The sequence below is a fragment of the Artemia franciscana genome, chromosome 2 (assembly GCF_032884065.1).
Source record: "Artemia franciscana chromosome 2, ASM3288406v1, whole genome shotgun sequence".
NCBI classification, from domain to species: Eukaryota; Metazoa; Arthropoda; class Branchiopoda; order Anostraca; family Artemiidae; genus Artemia; species Artemia franciscana.
In genome coordinates, this window is record NC_088864.1 from 9,320,127 (window position 1) to 9,348,121 (window position 27,995).

The following is a 27,995-nucleotide window of genomic DNA, read 5'->3' on the forward strand; positions in this document are numbered from 1 at the left end:
CTATTTTGAATATACATTGGGCAGAGAGAATAAGAAACGATGAGATTTATAGCATGACAAATCATACCCCCATCCTTGATGTCATTTGAAAGTGACGATGGATGCATTAGGGGCACGTGGTGCGAATAGGTCATGGAAGGCTGCCACATGACATATGGTGTTGGACACCCCCTGGCCTCCGCAAGTCATGGAGACCCAAAATGACCATTGGCAGGATGTTAGAGAAGGAGGCGAAGTTGGTGAGGTCTTCGATGGAGGAGCTTTGGTCGATGGCTCAGGACACGTCGTGACGAACCACTGTTGCTGCCTTATGCGCCTTCAGGCGTGGGAGGACCTAAGTCTAAATACAAAGAGAAAGATTCATTTTCAACTCTAGGACTCAATTGACTCTTCCAACTGGCATCCCCGGCAATTTTTCATTTAATTTAAGTTTTTCGCCGTAATGATGCCATGAATTGTTCAGATTTTCTTGATATTCTTTGTCAAACAATACCCGACGGATAAGCCAATAGTCTAACTCTATTTTTCGATTAATTTCAAATTTGAAATACAGTCGCTATTTAAATAAGGGAAATATGTCATAATACAATGTTACACTGTCTGTAGTAATACTTTGACTTATCTAGTATCTTTGCTTAGACAGCGCTATTGCGCTGCCTATGATTTGTGTTTTGCCTTTATGTGGGCCGCTGATATCAATGCTATTTATAGGCAATGGATAGCTCTGGCTCAATTACTAGCGAAATCCATCCTTTCTGGCCACCATCCTTTTGTAAAAGCCAAGGAGTTTAAGCCATTACCATTTTCTAGCTATAAGATGAAGTCGGCAGACTAGGAAAAAAGGACAAAACCTAAGTGCTGCTCTAGCAATATAATAAAATGTATAAAAGAATAATAAAAGGATGGTAATAAAATAATAAATAAAAATAGTAAAGATAAATATTTTTCTAATAGATAAAAAAAATATTATTCTACGATAGTAAAATAATAGAACAAAATAGTGAAATTTGTTTTTAATTTAAATGTGTCAAATAACATAGAATAGACTTCAGTGATCTGTAATAATAAGATTGTTGATTTTTGTCCAGTAAAGTACTAATTTCGTATTTGATAGGTATTAGCAAAGATTCTATGGGCAAATATTAAAACTTCATCAGACAAGAAACTAGTATCGGAAGCAGCTTATAAGCTTCATGGCCTTATTCCTATCGGCAGTTTCCAATATATGGAGAATGAAATATTGACTGATTTTGAAGATTGTTCTAATAGTGGACATACAGACGTTTTGATCCACTTTGGAGAGCTGTGGAGGCACGGACAAGCTGACGAAGTGTCTAAACCCCATCGATCATTTGAAAAGTAAGTTCATTATGAAGTTGAAATTTTGTAACTATACTCGAGATTGGTACTATGCTGAGAACTGCTCAAGAGAAGGGGGATATATTTATTTTTTAGCTTCGAAGGATAAGACAAAATATTTTCTCAATTTTGTGTAGCCTTGCAATGAGGAATATGAAGAACAGCGTATAAAATGAATATATAAATTAAGAACATGAATTTATTTTTCGTTCACTGAAAATTCAAAATGCAAAATACAAAACACAAGACATTGGAGATAAAACGAAATATTGAAAAATCACACAGTTAGATTACTAAATTAGTGTTTCTATGATAGAAAGAAATCACATCAGAGATACTCGAATTTAGTTTTCAGTAAAAAAAAAAAAAAAAAAAAACAGAAGTCTTTCTGCATGCAGACCAATGGTCAACGTAGCGCAGGCACCAATTTTTCGATTCTCTACCTACCTACATCTACCATCTATCTTCGGTAGATGCCACATCTATTATCTACCTTTGCTATGTGTGGCTGGGGGCAAATTACCTGACGTTTCTTTTTTTCACCTGATAGTTCTCCCGGTACTCTTTTTAGCTGGGTCGATTTTGGCTGAGCTTACAGAGCCGTACTGCTGACCCCCGTTCCAAACCAAATCAAAGGATTGAAAGCTCAGCGTGCGGACCTACTAATTTTAGTTTCCTGAGCTTAAAATAGCGTTTCTAGTTAGGCTCACCTTTATTTAAAGGCATGCAAAAAGAAAATTTAAATTGTTTAAATATAAGGTAAAGCAAAAGTTATTCATGTTTGTAGGATCTACCAAATTTTGCTTTCAACTCAGAAGTAAAAACAACAAACTATGACAAAAATAGCAAAAACCAAATAGTACAACTAAATGAAACATTAAAGCTACATCGTAGAAGAACATAGTTAACAAAGATTGAAAAGAATTATTCAAAGCAAAAAAGGCTCATAGAACTGAGTAAAAAGAAGTAAAAAAAATGTCCCCAGTCATAAAGTGCTGGACACGCGTAATTTTTTGTTCGGTACTGATTTGCCAAATTGGCACCGAATTGCAAAATAAACAGCAGCTTGAATTTTTTTTTCTAATTTTCGTTGCCGATCTACAAAAACGGCACCGAATTTGATCTCGACCATCACAAGAAAAAAAAAATGTTCTTCCTGAGGTGTTTCAATCCTCAATCGTTTCCTTCTCTTCAGCAGGAAAATCAAAAGAACTTAGTTGAGATCAGTCCTGCAAACTATTGATAAACCATTTGATAAAATGGATTTTTTTGGGGTAAATGATTGAAAAAACTACGAAAAGAGAACTTAAAATAAAAAGAGTAAATAAAAATAAAAGAGTGAATAATTTAAAGATACAAAAAATCAAAATTAAAAGAGTAAATAAATAATAAAAAAAGTAAATAACTGAAAAAAAAACATGAAAAGAAAAATTCAACTTCTATACAAGACAAACCCAAAGCACATAATTACTCAAATCAGCACTCGTAAATAATACAGATACGAATCTTCGGTTTAACATTGCTTTATTGTTTACATGAACCTAATTGTTATAATATACACAAAATTGAATGTGTAGGACCAAAAACAGTTAAAAGGAAGTCTGAATGTTGGGATTTGTTAACTTACACAACCATATACGTCTTTAAAAATAAGGAAACATTGGAATTACGTTTTTAGTTTAAAAGATCTCTACGGGCTTTTATGTTGTTTCGGTTATAACGGGTTCCAAATTTAAATCAGAAACCTAGATGTGAAATCAGCAAAAAATAAGCTAAAAATACATGACACCTATCTGCTTAATAAGGTGTAGCTGTCTTTGGGAATCAGCAGAGTTGGGGTTTTCAGGCACTAGGTTTGAAGCATGTTTTGAGCGGGTTTGACAAAAATTATTTTCAGGTTCTCCGTGGTCAACCCAGCAAAATTTTAAGTTGTTTTCATCTTACGGGCTCCAAGCGTGTTGGACACGGGTTCTTCAAAATTGTAACGCGCCAGAATAGCATGGTTGAACACGGTATCTGAGAAGATATTTGTCCGTGTTGAACACGGTGCTCAAAACAATAATCTGCATAACCCGTGTCGCCGTGTTGGATATGGGTCGCCTTAAAACAAGGCTCATATTCTTAAGCTTTTGATTTTTTTTTGACGTAAAGCATTGTCAAATCTGACAAATTAGTTTTGCTTTTTTTTTCATCACGATTCAACGTGGCACCATTGACAAAAATGTGGTACTGCCCTATTAGCTTCGTATTTTTGAAACAATCGATTGAAAAATCTTAGAATTTAGTGGTTTTCAGGTGTGAATAGACCTAAGGTTGGTCAAGGGAAAGAACGTTTTTATTTTCTATTTATTATTTGTTGCTTACATTTTTGTGTATAAAATGTTTTATATTTATTTTATGTATGTTGATATCAAAATTCCGTTTTTTAGAGTTTCAGTTACATTTTTGTTATTGTAAGGGAAAGAGTTTTAAATTGAACAAGTTTTAAATTTAGGACTTCCAAAAATAAACGGGGAAATTTACGTCATTTACGTCATTCACGAAATTTACGTCATCGTCTTGATCGTCATCGTCCAAGTTGTCACACTCCTGAAAATTGACCCCTTCCATGGGGAGCACAATATTTCCTCCTAAAAGTAAATCCTGTTGCGTCCATAGCAAGTTTCGTTTGGATGTATATAAACCTTCAAAATATCATAGTTTTGGCGAAATCCCTCTGCATAAATATCAATATCTCAAGTTTCTTAGTTCTTTTTGTGTATTGTATTCAAATTTCTCAGCATCGTTTGCTGATTTTGGTTGTAATGATGAGGTTGTTTTTGTTTTGTGTTTTTTGACAAAGAAGCTTTTTGGGTTTTTATGTTATGGATATGTTATGGATTTTTTTTTTACTTGGGAAAATTTTTCACTGAATAAATTCAATCACGTATAACTACTGAGTTAACAAATTTGAATTTTACAAGCTGAAACAAACTGAGGTAACAAATCTTGATTGAATTAAAAATCTAGTAAAAGCTACTTCTTTTAATACAAAAATATTTAGTTAAAACCTAATATCAGTATTTTTCAGGTGTTTGTTTAGAGTCTTCGATTTTCTTAGTCATCCATCTTGCAGCGTCCGACAAACAACAAAAAGCTGGCTCCTTGACAAAATATATAAAGGAGATATTGCTCGAATATTCAATCCGTTGCTTGAATGCCTTGTGGGTCCTTCAGTTGTCCGACGAGATCCTCGTGCTACACACATCCCTCAAATTCGTAAAATTACTTCGAACGACCAAGCCATTGAATCAAAAATACGTGCTATTGGCTCAGTTAATGGTGATGTGACCTTTTATGTTTCGCCCCACGACAAGGAAAATTCATCTCTATCTAGAAATAGCGCCGAAGACGCTAAGTTTCCTGATAGTAAGGGAGTCACTTTTCCTTGGATCCATAATAAAATCGTTAATGAAAAGCTTTTGAGGCCTGTCTCGATGTTAGTTAATCCGATAGAAAGTATTGAAGGAGTTGAGGTTGGACAAGAAGCACATCTAAGGAGTGCCAGTGTACCACGATTGAATGAAGAAATATATAAGAGAAACAAAAGACGCCACTCAGTTGGGGATGCTTCAGGTTTTAACAAAAAAATTGCACCATTTCCGATTGAGAAAAAACCACATTGTTTTATTGAAGAAGTCCTGAATGAAGTTATCGAAAGCGCTTTAACTAAAGTATCAATGAAACCTTTTTATAAACCAAAGGATAGTGTTATGAACAAAGACTTGACAAGTGCTTCTTCAGAAGAAAAGCAGATAAATAAATTTCAAGATATTCGAAAGTCATTTGGTTTTGTCTATACTGTAATGCCTGACTTTCAGAATATTTCATATGCCCTAGAAGTTTTATGTCAGGTTATCAGCTTAGAACCCAAGATTGTCTTATGGTCACTCACTGCTAGTGCTATCAACAAAGAACAATCAAAGAAACTTCTATCACAACTAGCTAATTACCGAATAAATTTAATTGGTAGAACTTCAGATGAAAGGTCTATAATTGAATCACTGTCGCTTTTTAGAAGTTTTATGCACCTGGATGCTGTTCTTTATAGTGTCCTCGGGGCTGCACGTACCTTTGTAGAAGAAGAGGAATCAGAAGAAGCATTACAGTCAAACACAAATATACAGCTAAAAAGTTTCCGCGCCTTGAGTCTTATTACCAGGAATCTAATTGACCTTATTATGAATAGTAATACTGGTTTTGTTGCTTATATCAATGATCTATATAAAAGGTGCAAAGTACATAAAATTATGTTGAACACACTGTTTTATCAGTATCAATCAGATACAATGAATTGTCGATCAATAATATCATCTGGACTTGAAGTATTGCTTCAACTTGTTATTCTCGACTCAACATTAGAAGGTATAATACCAAGAAAGTTTGAAGTGCCTGCCCTGAAGAATAACCAGTATCAGCCGGAGCTGCCAATTTATCTTCAACCTGTGTTCATAACCCTTTTTGAGCAAGCTTTTGCCGATCCATCTTTCAAACTTAACTACAACGATTTTGTTTCATTTTTTATCAAGTGTTTACCTTACCTTGGCTCAGGGTTGCCGCCAGTGACTGTATTTCTTTTTCGAGAGCTTACTGAATTCCTAGATGAAATTATGGAGTTTGAACATGTTAACAGTGACTTTGAAGTGAAGCTACTTGAAGCGCTTACTATTGTTACACATTACTCCCTTATAGGTGGCTCTTCTAGCATTCCAGCTGCTTATGGGGGCGCAGGAAGCTACCGTAAAAGGTCAGAATCAACAGAGGTCAGCAACTCACAGATACTGAGTAATCTGTTACACGCTTTCAGTCCTGGTTTCAAAGATGATAGTGTTGAAGCAAGTGATCCAGTACTTGTATCTAAAAAACTTCTACTAGCGAATCTTTCTCGATTGATTCAGTGTGCGCTAATTATATGGCAAACAGCCAAGAAAAGACCGCCGGGGGATTGTACAGTTTTGAGGACTAAAATCCTTGAGCTTCTTGGACCAATTTCGTGTAATTGCTTATTCAGTTTTCTTAGTGCAGTTGCCCTTGTTTGGCATGATCAAAAAACGAAGATAACGACGAGAAAGGTTAGTACTTAATCAAGTAAGCACACTGAAGGGCTGAAATAAGTGGAATATTCAGTTCTTATCTCAGCTTGTTGCTTCAAAAGAGCAAAGAGAGGATCAGATGCCAAATCCTTCAAAATTGAAAACAGATTTAGTGATCTATCCATGCTCCCTTAAAAAAAATTATATATATTTATGAAGACCACTCTACCTTTCAACTATATACAAAACAATAAAAATTAACTGACACTAATTTTTTCAAAACAGTTGATTGAACTGTGTAACTTACAACATTGGAGTTCTAAATGCAATTGTATATGTTTAATGCGTATGTAATATTTTTTTTTTGAATATTTGTATGTTTTAAGGTACTAATAGGTTAAAATGTATATGTAACACCTATTCAATATTTTTAATATTTTATTGTAAAATTTTAACATTATTAGGTCACGAACTAATGACGACAAATAATAACGGGTTTGGTTATTATTGACAATTGCATTTAGAACTCCAACATTATAAGTTGCATAGTTCAATCAACTGCTTTGAAAAAATAGCGTAATTTTGTTTTTAATTGTTTATATAATGGATAGGTAGGAGTGGTTTCCACAGTTATACATAATTGGTTCTTAATTTCTGTAAATAAATATCATTTTCTGGCAAAACTAAGGGGTATAGATATATCACTATAGATAAAGATCTATTGGTATCGGTGTATAGGTCTATCTACACCCTTTTCTGTTCCTTTGTCTCGAAGTTAGGAAACTTGTAAAAATAATTCTAGAATTCAAATTGAAAATTAAATCTTAGAATTTAAAAGTGTTTTGAAATAAACTGTATGTACGCTTTGGTCGTATAGATAAAATGAACCGGATTTTAGATTTAGGCGGAGAAAAATTTGTAAGCGACTGAGACAAGCGATAATACTCATAGTAAAAGTCTCTTCTGTTCCTTTATCTCGAGTTTAAAAAATTCGACAAAATTTTTCTCGGATTCAAATTGAAGAATAGGTCTTTAATTTTTAAAAGCGTCATGAAGTAGTTTATATAAACTTTTTGGCTGTAGAAGGAAGATAAACACAATTTTAGACTAAAGTACGAAAAAATTATTAAGGACCTGAGAGAAGTAATAACATTACTTTTTGAAAAGTATTTGAATTAATTTATATTTCAAATCATTGTTTCAATTTGTGTCTCTCATTTTAAGTTTCGAGAAAACTCCTTGGAATCAACAAAAATCTTTGAATATTTCAATAGTAGTATAGTAGTAATAGTGGTAATAGTACATAATGGTAGTAATAGTAGTAATAGAATTTCAAGTGTAATGTTCATCTAAATTTATTCGTCTTTTTTAGGTATGGATAATAATAATTAGGAAAATGTAGTTGATGTGCTATTTCAAGTCAAATAATTTCATGAACACACTGATTTTTTATCGTGAAATGAAGAAAAAAGAAATTGTAAACACTTGTGTAACTTTCAATCGAGCCATCAAAACCATCATTCAAACCATCAAAGCTTATTCAATCCTAAACCTAGATTTGCATCGATGTATTAATAGAAACACATCGTGAGGGCTACCAAAGATCTACCTCTTAATATCTAGGTGGATAATCATGAGATGTTATGTTTAGATATTTATTTATAAGATATAAATCATAATATGAATTTGCTGCACAAGTCCTTAGGACTTTCTTTTTGCTGCAATAATTTATTAGTGTTGCCATTCTTAATTAGTGAGACTAGTGAGGGATTGAAAAAATTTCTGAGGTAGTGAGAGTGAGAGAGCATGGGGGTCAAATCACTTTTTTGTCATCTCAAAGTCCGATGTCGAATATAGCTGTAACTTGATATGTTTGATGTATTTATGAGCTACGTTTTTATTTGCATACTGGTAAATATCTTTTTGTTGTTGTGGAAGTAATCTTAAATTATCTCATCACCATTCAGCTCAGCAAATTCACTTTGTTTTTAATTAACAATAATATTTTAGTTATGATCTTCTATACATACAAATTAATCACTGCAGAGAAATATATGAAAATAAAACAAATTGGAAGACAACAAATTTTGAACATAATAAATATCTAAATCAATCATCCAATTAATTCATCAAAATTACTTAGATTAAATCGTTTGAAAAAAAAGGTTAGGTAGATGAATAAATATGCTAGGTAGAAGAGATAGACGCATTACGTATGGGTAAATAAACTCAAAGTTGTAAATAAAACATGAGCCGTCTCTTTGACTACAAACTTATTGCTTTATTTTAGTAACCTTTTTGTAGCAACTACTTAGTTTTCAGCCTTTACTACAAAGTTATCATACTTCTTATTATCGTTTAGATGACGATTTTTTACTGACATTCAAAATTAATCGAAAGTAAACTTTCATATATTTATTTGACGAGTCTGTATTTTGAAAGTTACGTTCTTTGGACTTAGTTCTCTTTAATACTTAGCCGTATAGAAACAGAGGGACTACTTGTAAAAATATGGGGACTCGAAAACTTCATGTTCTTTTTACTGGCTTAATATTTCAATCGGAAATTTTTAAAACCAATCAAATTTTTAACAGATGGAGTTATCTTTGTCTCTAGAAGTAAGGAAGAATTTGATTGGCTTACAAAAAAACGTAAATGAAAATCAATTGAATTAAATCATACTTTTATTCATGAAGTTATGGAATTAAAGCATACTTTTATTCATGAAGTTATTTCGAAGTAATCTCTTTTTTTTTATCTTTGACTTAACCATCCACTTCACCATTTATGACTGGGATTTAAAAGAAGGAGGTGGAGGAACACTTATTATATAACTAAACTATAACCTATACTTTTTGGAGGTATTTATTCTGTCTTAGGTGGTTTTGGTTAATTGCCAGAACATCGATATGTCTTAATTTTTGCTAAATCTATTTCTTCACTGATTGTGAAAAAATTCGGAGTATGAAAATCAGACGTTTAAAACTTAAAAAAAAGATTTTGATTGTAAAGTAGAATAATATCGCTCACTACCAACGGCTTTGGAGATGTTGACCTATGGAGATTTGGATTTGGAGATTTGGACAACCTATTTGGAGATTTGACGAGTTAACCTATTTTACTCCTGAGAACTGAACCTGATTTATAAACGATAAAAATCTGTACAAGTTCTATTTTTTCTTTTGATTTTTTTTTCTCCATACCATTAAGCAAACTTGATAAAGATAAGAAGGGTAAACCAATTTCATTTTAGGTCAGAAGTATTGAAGTTAGCAGGGGACAAGAAGATCTGGAAAAATGCTAAAAATCTGTAAAAACCTTTAAGGTCTGGTAAAAATCAATTTCATTTTAGGTCACAAGTATTGAAGTTAGCGGGGGGGGGGCAGGAAGATCAGGTAAATATGGTAAAAATCTGTAAAAACCTGTAAGATCTGGTAAAAACCAATTTCATTTTAGGTCACAAGTATTGAAGTTAGCAGGGGACAAGAAGATCTGGAAAAATGGTAAAAATCTGGAAAAACCTTTAAGGTCTGGTAAAAATCAATTTCATTTTAGGTCACAAGTATTGAAGTTAGCGGGGGGGGGGGCAGGAAGATCAGGTAAATATGGTAAAAATCTGTAAAAACCTGTAAGATCTGGTAAAAACCAATTTCATTTTAGGTCACAAGTATTGAAGTTAGCAGGGGGCAAGAAGATCTGGTAAATACAGTAAAAACATGTAAAAACCTGTAAGATCTCGTAAAAACCAATTTCAGTTTAGGTCACAAGTATTAAAGTTAGTGGGGGGCAAGAAGAACTGGTAAACATGGTAAAAACCTGTAAGATCAGGTAAAAGCCAATTTCATTTTAGGTCACAAGTATTGAAGTTAGCAGTGGGCAAGAAGATCTGGTAAATATGATATCTAGTATGAAAGTTCTACCTCCAGATACACTTATTTCCAATGTTAGAAATGTGTTCAAAAATCCCCCTCATGTGACAGGAATATCACCTGTAAGTTTTTTTATGTTTCACTTTTCTCTCCTCATTTTTATATTTCGTTTCATTTATTACAAAGACTTACTTATTTATATTTATTTTGTAATACCCTTTTTAGGTCAAAGATTTGAAACCTATTTTACTTCTTTCAAATGTGGTGAATGCGCTCGAAAATCCTCCTGTGTTCGATAAAACATAAAGAACACCGTCGGTGTTTTTTTTTTTTTTTTTTTTTTTTTTTTTTTGCTAATTCACATTTTTCAAGCAGAAAACCTAGAGATTGCAGCAGATTTTATAGACTATGTCACAAAAATATATAAAAGTAAGTTAAAATAAATTTCGAGCGCTTTTTTTTATCCTGTACCGTCTGGGGTAAGGAATTTAAGGAAAATGTTTCAGCGCTGTTGACATTTTATAACTTATTATAGTACCAAGAAAATATTTTTTACCTTAAGTAGGTAAAAGAAAAAAAAGTAAAGGATACGGCATTAGACTTTACAGTCCCAGTCGGCGGTGCTGATCTCCGTTTCTTGGCCCTTCAGCCAGGAAGTGCAATGGGGAGTTTGGGGCCAACCATCCCCATTTGTTGTTCCCCTACTTTGTGCTTTCGCACAAAGTAGGTAAAATAAGCCCATCAAATTGAACTTTCATTCCTATAATTGCAGAAAGAGAATACAAAACTGAAATATGAAGAAGGAATAGGAAGGAGAGATATACATCTATACTACATGTTCTTTTATTGTAGCTAATTAGCAAAATTAGATATTTTTATTTTACTTTTCAGGATTGTTTTTTGTTCTCTGGTGTTGTATTTTTCTTCTTTGTTCCTAGGATTTTACTTAATATTGCTGCAAGAAAACATAATAAATAGCTGTGTCATTTTTGACCTAAAAAAGTTTAGTTTTCCCTGGTAGTAAAAGACCAAATTTTAAACTTTTTCTTACTAGCTGCATGATAGAGGACTGGTATGGGTATATGTATTTGCTTTATTCTTTTCCCTTTATTTTCTCTCTAGGATTTTTTTTATAGTTTCTTTTGCTCTTTTTTTCTAGGATTTTTATCGTCGTTGTTTGTCCACCTTTTTTAGTGTTTAATAAGTTTGCCCCTCTTTTTCTAGAAATTTTCCCTTGAGGTGAGTCTTCTTCAGTTCCTGATGGCCTATTTACCCAAGCTGTCCTTAGTTCAACTGATGGAGGTTCAAGGATCCCTATTTACTCTTTTAAACGATGCCATCTTGTTTTCACCAAACGCCATGATCCTTGGTCTTGCACTGCTAGAGCTAATAGTAACAAAAGTAACGGTCATCATAAAGACTAATCAAAAAGACATACAGGAAGCTTTTAGTAAAGTAAGTTCCTTAGCTGATTTTACTTAAGTGTGTCATGACCTGAGAGCAAAATTATCCTATTCTTTAAAAGACCAAAATATTTTAAATCTCTGCCATTTAGAATATTTTGCCTATGTCAGAACCCAATTATGAATAATGATTACTAATTATTTGTTAGGACAATGGTCTTCTTCTTGTTCCAAACCGACCCTTTCGAACAAAAATTTGGTCTTTTCGGTTCCAAACCAGTCCTTTAGATCGAAAATTCGGTCTTTTCGGTTTCAAACCGACCTTTAGATCAAAAATTTGGTCATTTTGGTTCCAAACCAACCCTTTAGACCGAAAATTCGGGCTTTTCGGTTCCAAGTTGACCCTTTAAACCAAAATTTGGTCTTTTCGGCTCCCAACCGACTCTTTAGACCGAAAATTTTGTCTTAACGGTTCTAAACCGACCCGTCTGCACTTCTCCTGAGAATGAAATTATCCTATGAGTGAAATACTTTTTTTGTGATACAGTTTTATTAACTGGACTGTAGAGTTATCAAAAAAGAGGGTTCAAAATCGTTTTCCTCTGAATGAGTTTTTGTGCCCTCAGGTCACGCTGTGCAACAAATTTTCAAAAACATCGAAACGCTATTATCCATAGTGGTAGTTGATTTTTCACTTGCACCTTCAACCTAAAATAGCAGGTGAGAACAACTTAAGCCCCTAAAATTCTTTTGCCGTATAAAAGGATCCAGCCGTTTTGTCCGTCCTGTTTTTTCAATGATACGGATGTCATTTGGTTTAATCCGTTTGCTTGGAACGAAAATGAACCAAATAATTAATTATAACTGAATGTTAAATAAAAACTTAACGTTAAGTATAAATGAACGGTAAAATTGCATTAATTTATGATTAATAATAATTGATTGGACTTCATTTTATTTGGATTAAAATGAACTATAATTGAATTTAACTTAATTATAAACGGTTTGAGTTAATTGTAATTCTGTGACTTAATTTGTATAAGTTAAGCTAATTGTAGTTTCAATGGAACTAATCGCACTAATTGAACTTGGTGAATTATAATTGAATTAAATGTTTTAACCTTATTTATAACTAGACGAGTAATTAAACAGAACCAAATTGTTAATTATAATTGAATTGATCTCTAGAAACGCAAATGATACCAAATAACCTTTTATAACGGATGATAATTGAGTTCTATGACATCATTTTTTTAGGGAAAATGTTATCTGTAAAGATTCCTTGTAAGTTGGGTTTTATGATAATATTGTTTTTGGCTATTATATTTATGATAAACGATTTCTTATATGGCACTAACTTTCTATTTATGATTAAAACGAAATGAATATATATAAAAAATGGTTGTTAACTGTCAACAGGACAGTAGAAAAAGAGAAAAGTAGAAAAGAGAAAAGAAAAAGTAGAAAAGTAGAAAAAGAGAAAAAAGAAACGATTTCTTATATGGCACTAACTTTCTATTTATGATTAAAACGAAATGAATATATACAAAAAATGATTGTAAACTTTCAACAGGACAGTAGAAAAAGAGAAAATATAATTGCATTGATAATAGCAAAGGTCCGAATATTTTGACTCCTCGTCTGAAGCCTTTAACAGCGGCTAAAAATAAAATAAAATGTAAAACATGTAATGAAAAGTGACAAAAAGTTTAAAAAAAATCTATAAAAAACAAACTGAAAACAAAACAAAACTCGCATCTATATAAACTTCATTAGAATAGTTCAATTTTTTTTTTGTAGCACCCTTAACATGGCAACAATTACAACTATTTATAGTTTATTCACAAGTATCTTTTATATTAAAACTTTCTCGTATATAATTTTTTATTTAGCACGGATTTTTTTTTTTCCAATTTTATTCTATCAATTTAATACAATTTGTTTGTTTTTTTTTCAGTTTTTGTATGTTATTTAATGAATATTTAATACGTTATTATTGTAATAATTTTTCATGAACTGCTATTAATTAATCGACGTAAACTGAGGGAAATTACCGTCGTCATCCCACCTCCAGGTTATATTTGATATTTTCCCACTCCCGAAATTGTTCCAAAAATCGGCTGATAAAATGTTTTCAGGGTCAGAATGGAAATGTTTTCTTAACCGCACTTTGAGCCTCCCGATCTACATTCCCCCCTGGTCCTCCCTCTGGATACAATGCATAAAACGATTTTCGGCAATTATTTCAGGAAAATATCAAATATCAACGTTTAATAGGACATCGATGATACTATGTAAGTTTGCACAACCTGTTTTTATCACAAAAACAGGTGGAGAAGTAGTTGGAGGAGAGGACATCAAAATCCTCATAACAGGTATATTAAACAAATGATACAGGAACATATAGGAAAAACATAATTTAGGCTTTTATGGTGTCGGAAAGAAAAATAGCCCTGTTAATAGACTGCAGTAATTTTAGAGGCACGCTATTCTTTTTTTATTGTTCTTAAAATTACTGTCCATCTTAACATTTTTTTTCTTTAAATTAAACTGAGTATCCCATCACAGTCCCATCAGAAGTCTACCCTTCTATCTGTATTGAAATTAACAGAATCAAACATTCAATATAAAACGTTTTTTAAGAATTAATGGAACGGAAATATTTCAATTTCTTTCTTGTTTAGGACCTAGCCTAAAAACAATGACGTACATTGTATAGGAAAACGGATTTTCTTTTGGTATTTTACAACTCTTGAATTTCTTCATGTACGTTTTTATCATTGATATGAATTTTTTTTCTTTTGTATGAATTCCGAAGAAAAAGGGAAGTGACAACTGCAAAAACTGATCCATTTATTGTAATCCCTAATCCACTATCCCTCTTCCTCTAGTTTGGACTTTTTAGTTTTCCACACTTGAAGTTTTGGTGTACCAAGTAGATGGATTGTTTATGTTGGCTACTGATAAAAGCCAATGTTTAACTTACAATAGTTTGTATCTGTTGAGGCTGACTCGACATTTAAATGTGTATTTCAAAATTTGATCCTTTGTAAAGCGTTGTAGTTTTCTTCCAGTTGATTAGGGTATACCCTGATAAAGCGCAAGACAACTATGTTAGTCTAAAGCTGTTGAGTGAAGTTACTGGAAAAAACTATGGCTTGCACTCAAAACAGTGATTCCTCAATACAGGATTATTCGTTAGGTGAAATAGTACCGAATATCCTCGTCCTTTTCATGGGTTTACAGGTTTGTTAAATTCATAAAGGGTATATGTACTCGGTCAAAGGTACAACACAAATATCCTAGTCTAATTCCTAAGGTTGGCACACTAATAATTGTTTGTAGTCCCCAGTTTTTTGGAGAAAAGTTTCCTCGAATATCCTCATTTTCTGATTAAACAATACAAAAAGAAAGAAAATAAGAAATAATTACAGATTGGTGAATTACATTAATCTGTTTAATTGAATAGTTAAAATCATATCATGAAGTAGATCCTAAATGTCTTATCTTTTAAAGCTCATCCTTCTTGGTCTTCTTGTCTGGATTAGTACCGAGACGCTGTCGCATTATCTAATCAACGGAATCAAATTTGAACCCTGCAGTGTTCTGCTGCAGCTCGGTTTGAAATCTGGGCCCCGTATTACCAAGCTGAGATCAAACATAATCCCTGGTTCCCACTGCTGCGTCAATCCCGACACGATTTTTTTCTGGCGGAACAGACGTACGACAGAATCGGATGGAGGTTCACAAAGAAACTCATACTTTTGCGTTGCTGCGACAAACTCTAGAAGAATTCAAATCAGGTTCTCAAACTGAAGCAATGAGAGTGTTAAGCCAAATGAGAGCGTTAGCAGAAGGATGGGCTATCAAACCCTGGAATTATCACATCAAATAAGTGGTCATCTAGAATAACTTGTTGACCCCACTGGTTCTACAGAAGTGTTAATGAGAGTGTTAAGCCAAATTCAGAAAAAGGGTTTGTCGCACGATTTGTGTCATTTGTCGTATGTTGCAGGATTTTGAGTGAAAACAAAGCAGTGGGAACGTGTAATACGGCACTACAGGACGAAATACGTTCTTTGCATCCTTTGTTGAGAAAATGCTATCTGGAAAAATTATTTGTAGATGGCGTTTTTTACAGCAATAAAGATTTCTACCACAGTATTTATAATTAATTTTATTTACAAAACTAATAATAATAATCCGATACTAGTCTAAAATAGATTACAAGTTTGTATATGTAGCTAGTTGATATCAAACTCATTGACTTATTTTCTTGTCACATTTTTACATTGGTTATTATTTTTGAGAAAATTATGAAAGAGAAGGATCAAAGGATCAAAGGAAAGTTAATGTTAAAATAAGCAAAAAGGAAAATGTGATCTGTAATGTAAGAAAATAATTCAATATTTTATAATTCAAATTTTCTAATTGACTTATTTTCATTATATATAAATTGGTAAGGTAAATAGGTAAATAGGTAAGAAGTTCCTTTCAAGTTTGTCAAGATATTTTTAATGTTATAACTACAAGATGAAGGAACTGTTTTTGGGGCTATTTGCTAAAAGTAAGTCTTAGACAATTCGGAAGAAAAAACCTCCCTGAAATGTTACTTTCTATGCTGCTTGCTGTTTAACAGAAAAATATAGAAGAGAACTTATTGAAAATAAACATCTGGATATAGATAAAATGTTTTGGGTCAATGCAAAACTGAAAGATTAAACATAAGGAGAATGTAGAAATAAGAAGCTTGGATTTGTCTTTAATTTCACTATCCAAGTATCAAACATAAAAAAAAAACAATGAATGACACTATTAATAACATAAATAGACTAATAGAATTATAATAAAATAGTAATAATATTAGTATTAAAGAAATTAGAAACGCAACAACCTATCTACCATATTCTTATTTTAGGCTCATTTAGACTCACACCAAGACAGTATGCTGTTTACGTAGGGCAACAACCAACCTATCTTGTTGTCTCTTTAGGCTCACACCAATACAGTATACTGTTTAAGTAGGGCAACCGCTATTCTTATTGGCTCACACCAAAACGGTATATAGTTTAAGTAGGGCATGAACCTACTTGCCATATTCTTAGTTTAGGCTCACACCAAGACAGCATGTTGTTTAAGTAGAGAAACTACAAGCTTACCATATTTTTATTATTATTCCACGCCAAAATAACAAACAGGATGATTAAAAAATTTGAACTCTTGAAAATATTAGTAATAGCCCTTAACATGTTGGCAACGGCGCTGAAAAAGTTCCGTTTAGTAATCGTGCCACTTGAAGGTGTTATATTATACATTGCTAGGTGAGCGATTGCAGATGTGGTGGCTTCGTTTGGTAATAGTGTCATCCTTAGACTTGGTGACATTTCTTTGCCCACAAGGCAACAGGAATTCTCCGTTTATGATTTCTTATTATGATTATTTTTATTGCTATTAATAAACTTTGTAATATTTATTCTGTTACTTCATTTGTTTTTTCTGTGCCGCTTTTTATTTATAAAATGCAAAACAGTAATGTAAAACAAGGTAGGTAAAGACATTTTCTATTTTGAAAACTAAGGTGAAACTAAATTAAACTCGTGCTTTACACTCATTTTGAAAATTAATTTTGCTATTCCCTTACTACTGAGCTAAAAATATTATGTATGTTTTTAGCTAGTTGAGGCATGCTTAAATGTTGCCGGCTTATGTCTTGAACAGACTACCTGGCTGAGACGCAATTTGGCTGTGAAAAGGAATGTACAACTTCCGTCTCGTGTTGCTGGAAATGTATTGACTTCCAGTTTGGATGAGGATGAAGATAAAGACGAATCAACGGATAGTGCAGGCAAGTTTTCAAAAGAATTAATTACAATTAATTAATTGAAGATAGTGCTGGCAAGTTTTTAAAAGAATTAATTACAATTAATTAATTAAGGATAACGCACACAAGTTTTTAAAAGAATTAATTCGAATTAAATAATTAAGGATAGTGCAGGCAAGTTTTTAAAAGAATTAATTACAATTAATTAATTGAAGATAGTGCTGGCAAGTTTTTAAAAGATTTAATTAAGGATAGTGCAGGAAAGTTTTAAAAAGAATTAATTACAATTACTTAATTAAGGATAACGCACACAAGTTTTTAAAAGAATTAATTCGAATTAAATAATTAAGGATAGTGCAGGCAAGTTTTTAAAAGAATTAATTACAATTAATTAATTAAGGATATCGCACACAAGTTTTTAAAAGAATTAATTAGAATTAAATAATTAAGGATAGTGCGTGCAAGTTTTAAAAGAATTAATTAGAATTAAAAAATTAAGGACAGTGCTGGCAAGTTTTTAAAACAATTAATTAGAATTAACTAATTAAGGATAGTGCATGCAAGTTAATTAAAAAAAATCCGCGAAACAAATTTTCCTAAGAAAAGTAATGAGCTTAATTAAACATTAAACGGAAAATGAGTAGAAATAGATTAAAATAATCTTTCAAGCGTAAAACTACCTCAAGTCACCATCACTTTATTTCTACTAATTTTTTTTTTAATGGAGCTCTTAACTTTTTGTTTGAAAATTTATATCGCGGAAGAAGTTTTTCAATTTATTTCTGTAGGTTTTTTATTGACATTAAGTAAGAAAAAAGTTTTTTCAATTGAAAGCAGGGACCAACATTAAAACTTAAAACGAACAGAAATTATTACGTGTATGAGGGGGTTCACCCCTCATAAATACCTCGCTCTTTACGCTAAAGTTCGAATTCTTTAAGAATGGTCCCTGAATCACAAACGCCGTTTAATTAGAATAAATAGCTCTTTTGAAAGTACTAAAAGAACTTTAGCGTAAAGAGTGATGTATTGACGAGGGTTCGAACCCCCCTCATATACGTAATTATCTCTGTTTGTTTTAAGTTTTAATTTTGCTCCTTACTTTTAGTTGAAAAAAGTTGTTCATGTTATTTAATTTCTGATTGTTTTTTAAATAATGCTGAGAAATCCGGAGCCTCCTTCATGGAAAATTCTCTTCCCCATGAAAAACTCTCTGTGGAAAGATCTTCCCACGTAACCACCGACCCCCCATCCTTCACAAACACACACACAAGTAAAAATCACCTCTGAAATCGGTCTGTATACTTCCCATTAACCAATACTATATGTAAACAATGAGCAAAGTTCATAATTTCCAGCTGTTTCCCCGGGGACTGTGGGGGATTAAGTCGTCCTCTAAGATATAGCTATTAGATTTTTTGACTATGCTGAACAAAATGGCTATCTCAAAATTTTGACTGAATGTGTTTGGAAAACGAACGGGTTTGGGAGGGGGGTTGCTTGTCCTCCAGTCTCTTTTGACTCTTAAAAATGGCACAGGAACTTTTTGATTAAGTTCAGTCAATCAATGTCTTTATTGTCCAAAAAAACATACAAGGAGTAGATGAGAAGACAAAAAAAAAAGAAAGAAGAAGACATTCACAGAGAAAACTATAATACCAAGAATAGATTCAAATATTTATACTAACACATAGCAGGATTGCTATGGATTGACTGCGACGCTGCTCAGCCCCGGTTAGTGGCTCCGTTAACCGTAGGCTGACACTAGACTTTTGTTTCTAGCCCATAGATGCTAGCACATTTGCCAGAATATTCCTTGAAAGCTTCACCTTAATACTGTTAGCTTGCATAGTGGCGATAGATGTATTAGCATTAGTAGCAGTATGTGCATAGCACCTTTGATTCCTTCAAACTCCCCTTCAACACATTCTGAAAGTTTCAACTTAAAACCATCAATCGCTCCTGAAGCATTTCTTATACATCCTCTTATCAACATCTATAAGCATAGTCTGTTTCGATTTAGTTCTGTACAGTTTTGATATTTTCCAAAATTTTCGCATTAATACCCTTAGTTTTAGTACCAGCATTAGTAGTATTAGTAGTGGAATTAATAGTATCTGCCTTAGTTTTACTGGCTGTCGCAGCAATAGCAATAGACTTAGTAATAATTAAATAAAAAAAACTAATTTTTTTAGCTGAAAGTAAGGAGCGGCATTAAAACTTAAAACGAACAGAAATTACTCCGTATATGAAATGGGTTGTCCCCTCCGCAATCCCTCGCTCTTTACGCTAAAGCTTTTAATTGTTTAAAAAAATAGAATTGTGGCAAAGAGTCAAACTTTAGCGTAAAGAGCGAGGGATTGCGGAGGGGACAAACCATTTCATATACGGAGTAATTTCTGTTCGTTTTAAGTTTTAATGTCGCTCCTTACTTTCAGCAAAAAAAATTAGTTTTTTTTATATTTAATTTCTGAACGTTTTTGAATTAATGCATGTTTGGTTTTGGCTCTCCTCACATAAATTATTAAAATGAAATTTGTATATTAATTCTTTTTTTGGCTAAATGGCTTTCTCTTAGTTTCGATCAGACAATTTTGAGAAATAAACGGTGGAGAAGGAGGTCTAGTTGCCCTCCAATTTTTCGGTTACTTAAGAATGCAACTAGAACTTTTAATTTTTAACGAATGTTTTTATTAGTAAAAAATATACGTAATTTAAGAATTAACTTACGTAACAAACTTTCATAATCTTATATTTTTATTAGGTATACGAGGGGGTTTGTACCCTCGTTAATACCTCGCTCTTTACAATAAATCGTAAGTTTTGTCCCAATTCTTTAAGAATGACCCCTGAATCAGAAAGGCCGTAGAATAAATAGTTTAAATTACTAAAAATACTTTAGCATAAAGAGCGAGGTATTTATCTCCTCCTAAATACCTCGCTGTTTATGCTAAAGTATTTTTAGAACCCCACATTTGCGTAATAATCTCTGTTCGTTTTAAGTTTCAATGCTACCCCTTCCTTTCATTTGAAAAAACGTTTTCATATTTATTTTTCATTGTTTTCTTATAGTAATGCTAGAAAATCCTGCGGCCTTTTCATTGAATTTTTCTTCCCCCATGACAGATTCCTCCAAGGAAAGATCCTCCAACATAGCCCCTTCCCCTCAGCCCCACCCCCAAACAAAATAAAATCCCCCTGAAAACGTCTGTACACTTCCCAATAACCATTACTATATGTAAACACCGGTCAAAGTTTGTAACTTGCAGCCCCTCCTCCAGGGATTTTTTTTTTTGGGGGGGGGGTAAGTCATCTCCAAAGACATAGTTATTATGGTTTTCGACTATGCTGAACAAAATGGCTATCTCATAATTTTGATTCGTTGACTTTGGGAAAAAAATGAGCGTTGGAGGGGGCCTAGATGCCCTCCAATTTTTTTGGTCACTTAAAAAGGGCACTAGAACTTTTCATTTCCGTTAGAATGAGCCCTCTTGCGACATTCTAGGACCACTTGGTCGATACGATGACCCCTGGGAAAAAGAAAAAAGAAAAAAAAACAAAAAAAACAAACAAACACGCACCCGTGTTTTGTCTTCTGGCAAAAAATTCGAAATTCCACATTTTTGTAGATAGGAGCTTGAAACTTCTACAGTAGGGTTCTCTGATACGCTGAATCTGATGGTGTAACTTTCGTTAAGATTCTACGTCTTTTAGGGGGTGTTTCCCCCTATTTTCTTAAATAAGGCAAATTTTCTCAGGCTCGTAACTTTTGATGGGTAAGACTAAACTTGATTAAACTTATATATTTAAAATCAGCATTAAAATGCGATTCTTTTGATGTAGCTATTGATATCAAAATTCAATTTTTTAGAGTTTTGGTTACTATTGAGCCGGGTCGCTCCTTACTACAGTTCGTTACTACGAACTGTTTGATAGTAGCATTACTAGTAGTATTACTAGTACAAAACAAAAACTTTGCTGAACAAAACTTTTATCGCATTTATTTGTGGAAAGGATTGGTATGGGGAGGGGGGAGCTGGTTGCCCTCTTATCACTTTCGACTGTTAGAAAGGACGCTAGAACTTGTAATTTTCAATCGAATGGGCCTTTTTTGAAGTTTCTGCGACAACTTCTTCTATACGAAGTGCCCTGGTCTAAAAAAATAATAATAATAATGCATTTGCCCACATCGCTCTTTACTTAGGCAGCACTATTGCGCTGTCTATGATAACAAAGTTTAAAGCTCATTCATGTCATATAGAGAAATTATTGTGGTTACGATTGTTATAAGTATTATAACAATTCTTTTCAACTAACAATTTATGCAAGTAAATAATTCCAATTTTGCGGAAAATATAAAGGCCCTTTTACTTCTTTTTTTTTGCAATAGATGACAAAAATTTTTCACAATGGGAATGATCAAAAACAAATTGAGATTCAAATGAATATTACATGAAATATAAAGACAAAAAAAAACAAAATCAATTAACAACATACAAAACAATTATAGAATCCTAAAACAAAGAGAAATTAATATGAATAATCAAGTCAGTCTTAAATCGAAGAAACAATACTACAAATAAGGGTAGGGATACCGTCCCCCTAAAGCCTTTAACGACTAGAGCATGTTAGTTAGCTAATGTTTGTGCGTTTGTATATTCTCTATTTATTTTATTGTTTTTCTCATTATTCTTTTATACAACATTAAACACTAAGATTTGAAATCTTATAATAGCATTAAATAAAAAACAGTTTTTTTTTCAAAACTGAAAGCAAGAAGCAACATTAGAACTTTAAACGAATAGAAATTAATCCGTATATTAGGGAGGCTTCCCCATTTTCAATTTTTGCGTTAAAGTGTTAAGGTTTTTCTAAAATACTTCTCATTTAAGTTCAACGGTGTTTGGCCCTTATGTTCGAACAGTCTTAAAGAATTGTGACAAAAACTCAAAATTTCGTGGAACGAGTGAGATTTGAGGAAGGGACAGCTCCCATAATATACCGAATATTTTTCTAGTTTTAATATTGCTCCTTACTTTCAGGTGAAAACACTTGTTTTTTTTTGTTTAATTTTTGACCTTTTTTCAAATCATGCAAGGGAATCCCCTTCCCTCCCCCACCCCATGTAAAGTTTCACTGGCAAATTTCCTGGAAAGTTTCCTCTCAGAGAAATTTCTCCCTTTGGACTCCTACCCCTGCAGGAAATTCCGCCCCAAAAATATTTTGTATGCTTTTCAATAACAAATATTACATGCGAACAATAGAGAAATTGTATAACTTAAAACACTTTCCTAAGGGACTATGGGGTGGGATGCTCAATTAAATGGCTATGTTGACGTGTGTGACTTTTTTCTTTCATTCAGTGACTCGGATGTCTTCCCCTTTTTTACAGGCCAAGGAGCTTTTGGGGGAAAAGTTTAGGCCGTTCACTGTATGTGTATGTAATCATGAAAAAATCTTATCTTATCTGATAGTCACCATGCACTTGGTGTGTTTTGACTTTGTTCACCATTGCACAAATTGTTCTCTAGCCTTATATGTGCTTAAAGGGCTCACAATATTACCGCTATTTCTGGCAATCTGTGTTTCCTTCTAGCCTAACTTTATTTTTTAATGTAGTATATGTTTGTTCTAGGTTCATTTCATGATTATTATAATGTCTGCTCACTTTCAATTTTTAATTTTCTCTTTACTTTTTATAAGAAATCTGTGCCTTTTTCATTTTAATTTTCATTTGAAAACATAATTATCGAATGTTTTATTAATATTTATACGACAAATGAACACATCACCTCGGCCTATTTAAAAAATCTGCGTTTACAAATATGCTCTTTAAGTAGTACTCGATTTGATGTCACCTTATCTGCAACAAGTATGAAGGTACGGTTTGCTCTTGTCTTTTTAGTCTTATATATTTTCCAATTCGTGCGTTTTTTTACTCCTCTGTTATTTTGCTATCTTAGTCTCTAAAACATTTTTAATGTTCTTTAATTATTTTGTGCGTATGGATTAGCATATATGTCATTATTCACGTCTATATTTAAACCGGAGGCTCGAGAAGATTAAAAAAATTCGACTCGAACATTTTAAATGCATTTAAAAAAAGCTTTCGTTATAAAGATTTATTCTTGTGCTCAAGAAAATGCAAGGAATAAAAATTACATGATGGTGGCGATAGTAGGTCATCTTTTTTCTTATTCTCTTTTCTCTATTTCTTCTTCTTCCTTTCTTTCTTTCTTCCTCTATGTATTTTTAGTGTGTTGAAAATTGTATTCACTCTATTTTTCCTTACCTCGTGACAATGTAATTTCTGAAGATGTGCCTTGCAGGTTTAAGGACTGCAGTTCAAACCTGCCTGTTACAAGGCACTCGAGGACATCCGTTCACTCATGTTCAATGTCATCCTCATAGAAAATATAGCAAAGGAGATGACACAGCTTTGTATATTAATATTGATCTCAGTTGGCTTTGTGCTGCAATGATTTTTTTTTTATTTTGTGAATTAATAAATGATATTTGTAGGGTCAAATCCACCGTCACGATCTGCCTCGAGTTCAGCCCTCTCCAGTTCAGTAGGCCAATCTGCTGTCACTATCCCAAGTGGGTCCGATGCTGGTGCGAGTGCCCTACTGGCCTTACAGGCACTAGCGGAAGTTTTCCCTTCTCTTTTGGATATGCTCTACTCAGGCGAGGAGCGGGACAAATCAACTAACATCCTTAATTCTGTCATGACTGTTGTCGTCCCTTATCTACGGGGACACAGGTAAGTCAAAACTTAGAATTTTTTTCAAGTTTAGGAGGTCCAGAGGTTTTGTTTAGAGGTTCAAGCTTAGGAGGTTAAGCTGTAGAACAGGATTAGTATGCTTGTGCTCTCAAGACTTAAGTTTTGGAAAGAATTATATTCTAACGAATATATTCTAACGAAAAGATAAACACAATAGTAACGGCGGAAGTTTAACTTTGGAAATGTAAACTGTTTAAAAAGATAACTTAACTTTTTAACTGTACAATTTAAACGAAGAGAAAATAATAAAAAAATGAGAAACGAAAATGGAAAACCTCATCTCTTAGAAAGCAAATAATTAAATACAATGCAGTTAAAAAAGGGAAGGGTAAATAGTTTATAGTAACGAGCCGTAAGTAATGAACGACCGGTGTTAATAGTAATCGAAGCAAAAAGGGAGTTTTTGAAACAGTATATACATCAAAAGAATCGAAAGAATGTATTAAATAAAAAAGACAAGTATTTTCAACTGAAAGTAAGGAGCAGCATTAAAGCTTAAAACAAACAGAAATTATTACGTATATGAGGGGGATTCCCCACCTTAATACCTTGCTCTTCACACTAAAGTTTATTAGTAATTAGAAAAAACAACTTCTTATTGTTCTAATTAACCGACTGTTGTGTTTCAGGAGTTTTATTTAAAGAATTGGGACAAAATTCGAACTTTAGCGTGAAGAGCGAGGTGCTGAGGAGGGAGAAACCCTACTTGTTCAATTTAAGTTTTAATTTTGCTCCTTACTTTTAGTTGCAAGAAGTTGTTCATGTTATTTAATTTCTGATCGTTTTTTAAGTAATGCCAGGAAATCCGGCTCCACCTCCAATGGTAATATCCTCTAGACAATTTATTCCTGGTGAAAATTTACGTCGGTCAATTACTCTTAATATATTCATGCGTAAAGTTGAGTTGGCAAAGAGAAAGCGAGACATATAAAAATTTCGTCTAGGAATTCTGGTAAATTCCCTCAGTGTGAAATTTCCCACATGGAAAATTCTCGACGTGGAAAATCCCCTCATCAGAATGTTCGTAAACAATGGGCAAATTTTATAACTTATAGACCTTTCCCAAGCGGCTCGGTGGGGGGGGGGTCACTTTGTCTCCAGAGGCATAGTCATTGCGTGTTTCAATGATGCTGAAAAAAATAATTATTTCAAAATTTTGATCGGACGATTTTGAGAAAAAATGGGCGTGGGAGGGGCCTAGTTGCCCTTTAATCTTTTTGGCCACTGAAAAGGGCACTAGAACTTTTAATTTTGGTTTGAATGAGCCCTCTTGTGATATTCTAGGACCACTTGGTCGATAAGATCACCCCCAGGAGAAAAAAAACAAAAAAACAAACAAATAAACACGCACCCGTGATCTTTTCTTCTGGCAAAAAATACAAATCCCCCATTTTTGCGGATAAGATCTTGAAACCTCTGCAGTATGGTTCTCTGATATGCTGAATGTAATGGTGGGATTTACATTAGGATTCTTTGACCTTTAGGGAGTGTTTTCCCCCTTTTTTTGAAAAATCAGGGAAATTTTCTCAGGCTTGTTTCACTAAACTTGTTTCAGGCAAAATTTTATCAAACTTAATGAAACTTATATAGTTGGAATTAGCATAATAAGACGATCCCTTTGATATATTTATTGGTATCAAAATTTCGTTTTTAGAGTTGCGGTTACTATTGAGCTGCATTGCGCCTTACTTACAGTTCGTTACCACGAACTGTTTGATTAATTTTCATTAAGCCCAAGCCACCCACCAAAAGTTCCAAGCTTGAAAAAAAACTCTAAATTTTCAAAATTTTGAAATCCCCCCCCCCAAAATCAATGATGTTGATGGAAATGACACCATCGGAGTCAAAGTGTCGGATAACCTTATTGCAGAGGTTTCAAAACCTTAGCTACAAAAATACGAAATTTAGTGTTTTGTCGAGAAGGACGATGACGGATATGTTTTGATTTGTTTGTTCATTTTTTTTCCTTTGCATGTTTCAGGAGTGATCGCGCATAATCAGTGACCCTAGAATATTAGAAGAGGGATCGTTTGGAAGGAAACTGAAAGCTCTAGCACCTTTTTAAGGAATAAAATTTATTACACAGAAGTAAAGTGATTTTTTTCCCCCTTTTCTGGTGCAAAATAAGAATTTCCGTCCAAAGAGGACCAAAACGCTCTCACCTGAGAATTCTGAGATAAACAATCTTTTAAAATTATTGACACCATTGCACCATTTTGTGGTGCAATATAGGAGTTTCAGTCCAAAGAGGACCAACGCCTAAGAATTCTGAGATAACCATTCTTTTAAAATTACTGACACTATTTGACCATTTTGGGGTGCAAAATAAGAATTTCTGTCCAAAGAGGACCAACACTCTCTCACCTGAGAATTCTGAGATAACCAATCTTTTAAAATTATTGACAGCATTGCAACATTTTGTGATGAGAAATAAGAATTTCACTCCAAAGAGGACTAAAACTGTCTCATCTGATAATTCTGAGAATTCCAATCTTTAAAAAATTTTGACACCATTTTGTGAGGCAAAATAAGAATTTCTGTCCAAAGAGGACCAAAACGCTCTCACCTGGGAATCCTGAGATAACCAATCTATTAAAATTATAGACACCATTGCACCATTTTGTGGTGCAAAATAAGAATTTCTGTCCAAAGAGGACCAAAACGCTCTCACCTTGGAATCCTGAGATAACCAATCTTTTAAAATTATTGACACTATTGCACCGTTTTGGAGTGCTAAATAAGAATTTCAGTCCAAAGACGACCGAAAGGCTCTCACCTCCTCAATCTTCCCCAATCCCTAGATCTATCCTTCGTAAAATATTAGCCTCCTGTGTTTCGACTCTAAGCCATGCCATTTCACATAGCAACAGGTTTTCGCTATTAGAAGAATTTGATCTTGCAGAATTGTTGGAACACCAGAAAAGTTTTACCCCCGGCTCTCTCAATTTACCCCTAACTTTTGGAATTGAACCTCTTCCCCTCCCACTTCAAAACCGCTCGCGAGAGTCCAACTTAGTATTTTTTTTCTCAAGGTGGCCTAAATGATGTGTTTTAAAGAGTGATCCTCCCCCTGTTCTGTTTATAATTTTCAACCTTTATATTTCTTATATTTAGCTTTTCTACAATGGGTGGACATCGATGTGCTTCTCAACTTTTGGCTGGGATTAGCAATTACCAATTTACAAGAAGGGTATGGAGGAAAGAAGTATTTGATCTATTATTTGAGCCAAACTTTTTTCAAATGGACAACGAAGCAGTTTCCGCCTGGATGAAGATTATTGAGAACTTGTTGGTTTACGAAAAATCAGCCTTTAAAGAACTTATTGGTAAGGCTCTGGAAATTTAATTCCCCTCTTAGCTTGCTCTGTCTTAGTTTTACTAGAAGGTATATGATTCATAGCGTGATTGGTTTAATAATTTAGTAATTTTTGGGGAACTCTGGAGTTTTGTTTCTGTTATCTGTTATATTTTTTTTCATTTCCTTCCCATTGGCTTTCCTCGCACTTAGGACAGTATAGCAGATAGGTCTGCCAAATTAGTTGTTTTTACAACGTATAATCAGTGGCTACAACATTTTCAGTGGCTTGAAATGTTTAGAGTTTGAATTGTCTAGCCAGTGTCTCTTTTCGTCAAACTGACGGAGCATGTGGCCAAAGTTGGTCTCAATTATATGAATTTTCCACAAAA

General features: G+C 33.3%; 1 protein-coding gene across 3 annotated transcripts in view; it reads left to right on the plus strand.

The window, feature by feature from the left end:
- The window catches only part of LOC136037098 (protein dopey-1-like), a 109,813-nt gene that overhangs the window by 46,826 nt on the left and 34,992 nt on the right, over positions 1-27,995 (plus strand). For all 3 annotated transcript variants that reach the window (XM_065719556.1, XM_065719565.1, XM_065719575.1), the window contains exons 11-17: positions 1,115-1,359; positions 4,430-6,470; positions 10,282-10,422; positions 11,525-11,755; positions 17,377-17,548; positions 24,047-24,287; positions 27,423-27,634. In XM_065719556.1, the coding sequence (XP_065575628.1) occupies positions 1,115-1,359; positions 4,430-6,470; positions 10,282-10,422; positions 11,525-11,755; positions 17,377-17,548; positions 24,047-24,287; positions 27,423-27,634 (3,283 nt within the window). The remainder of the gene's footprint in view (positions 1-1,114; positions 1,360-4,429; positions 6,471-10,281; positions 10,423-11,524; positions 11,756-17,376; positions 17,549-24,046; positions 24,288-27,422; positions 27,635-27,995) is intronic.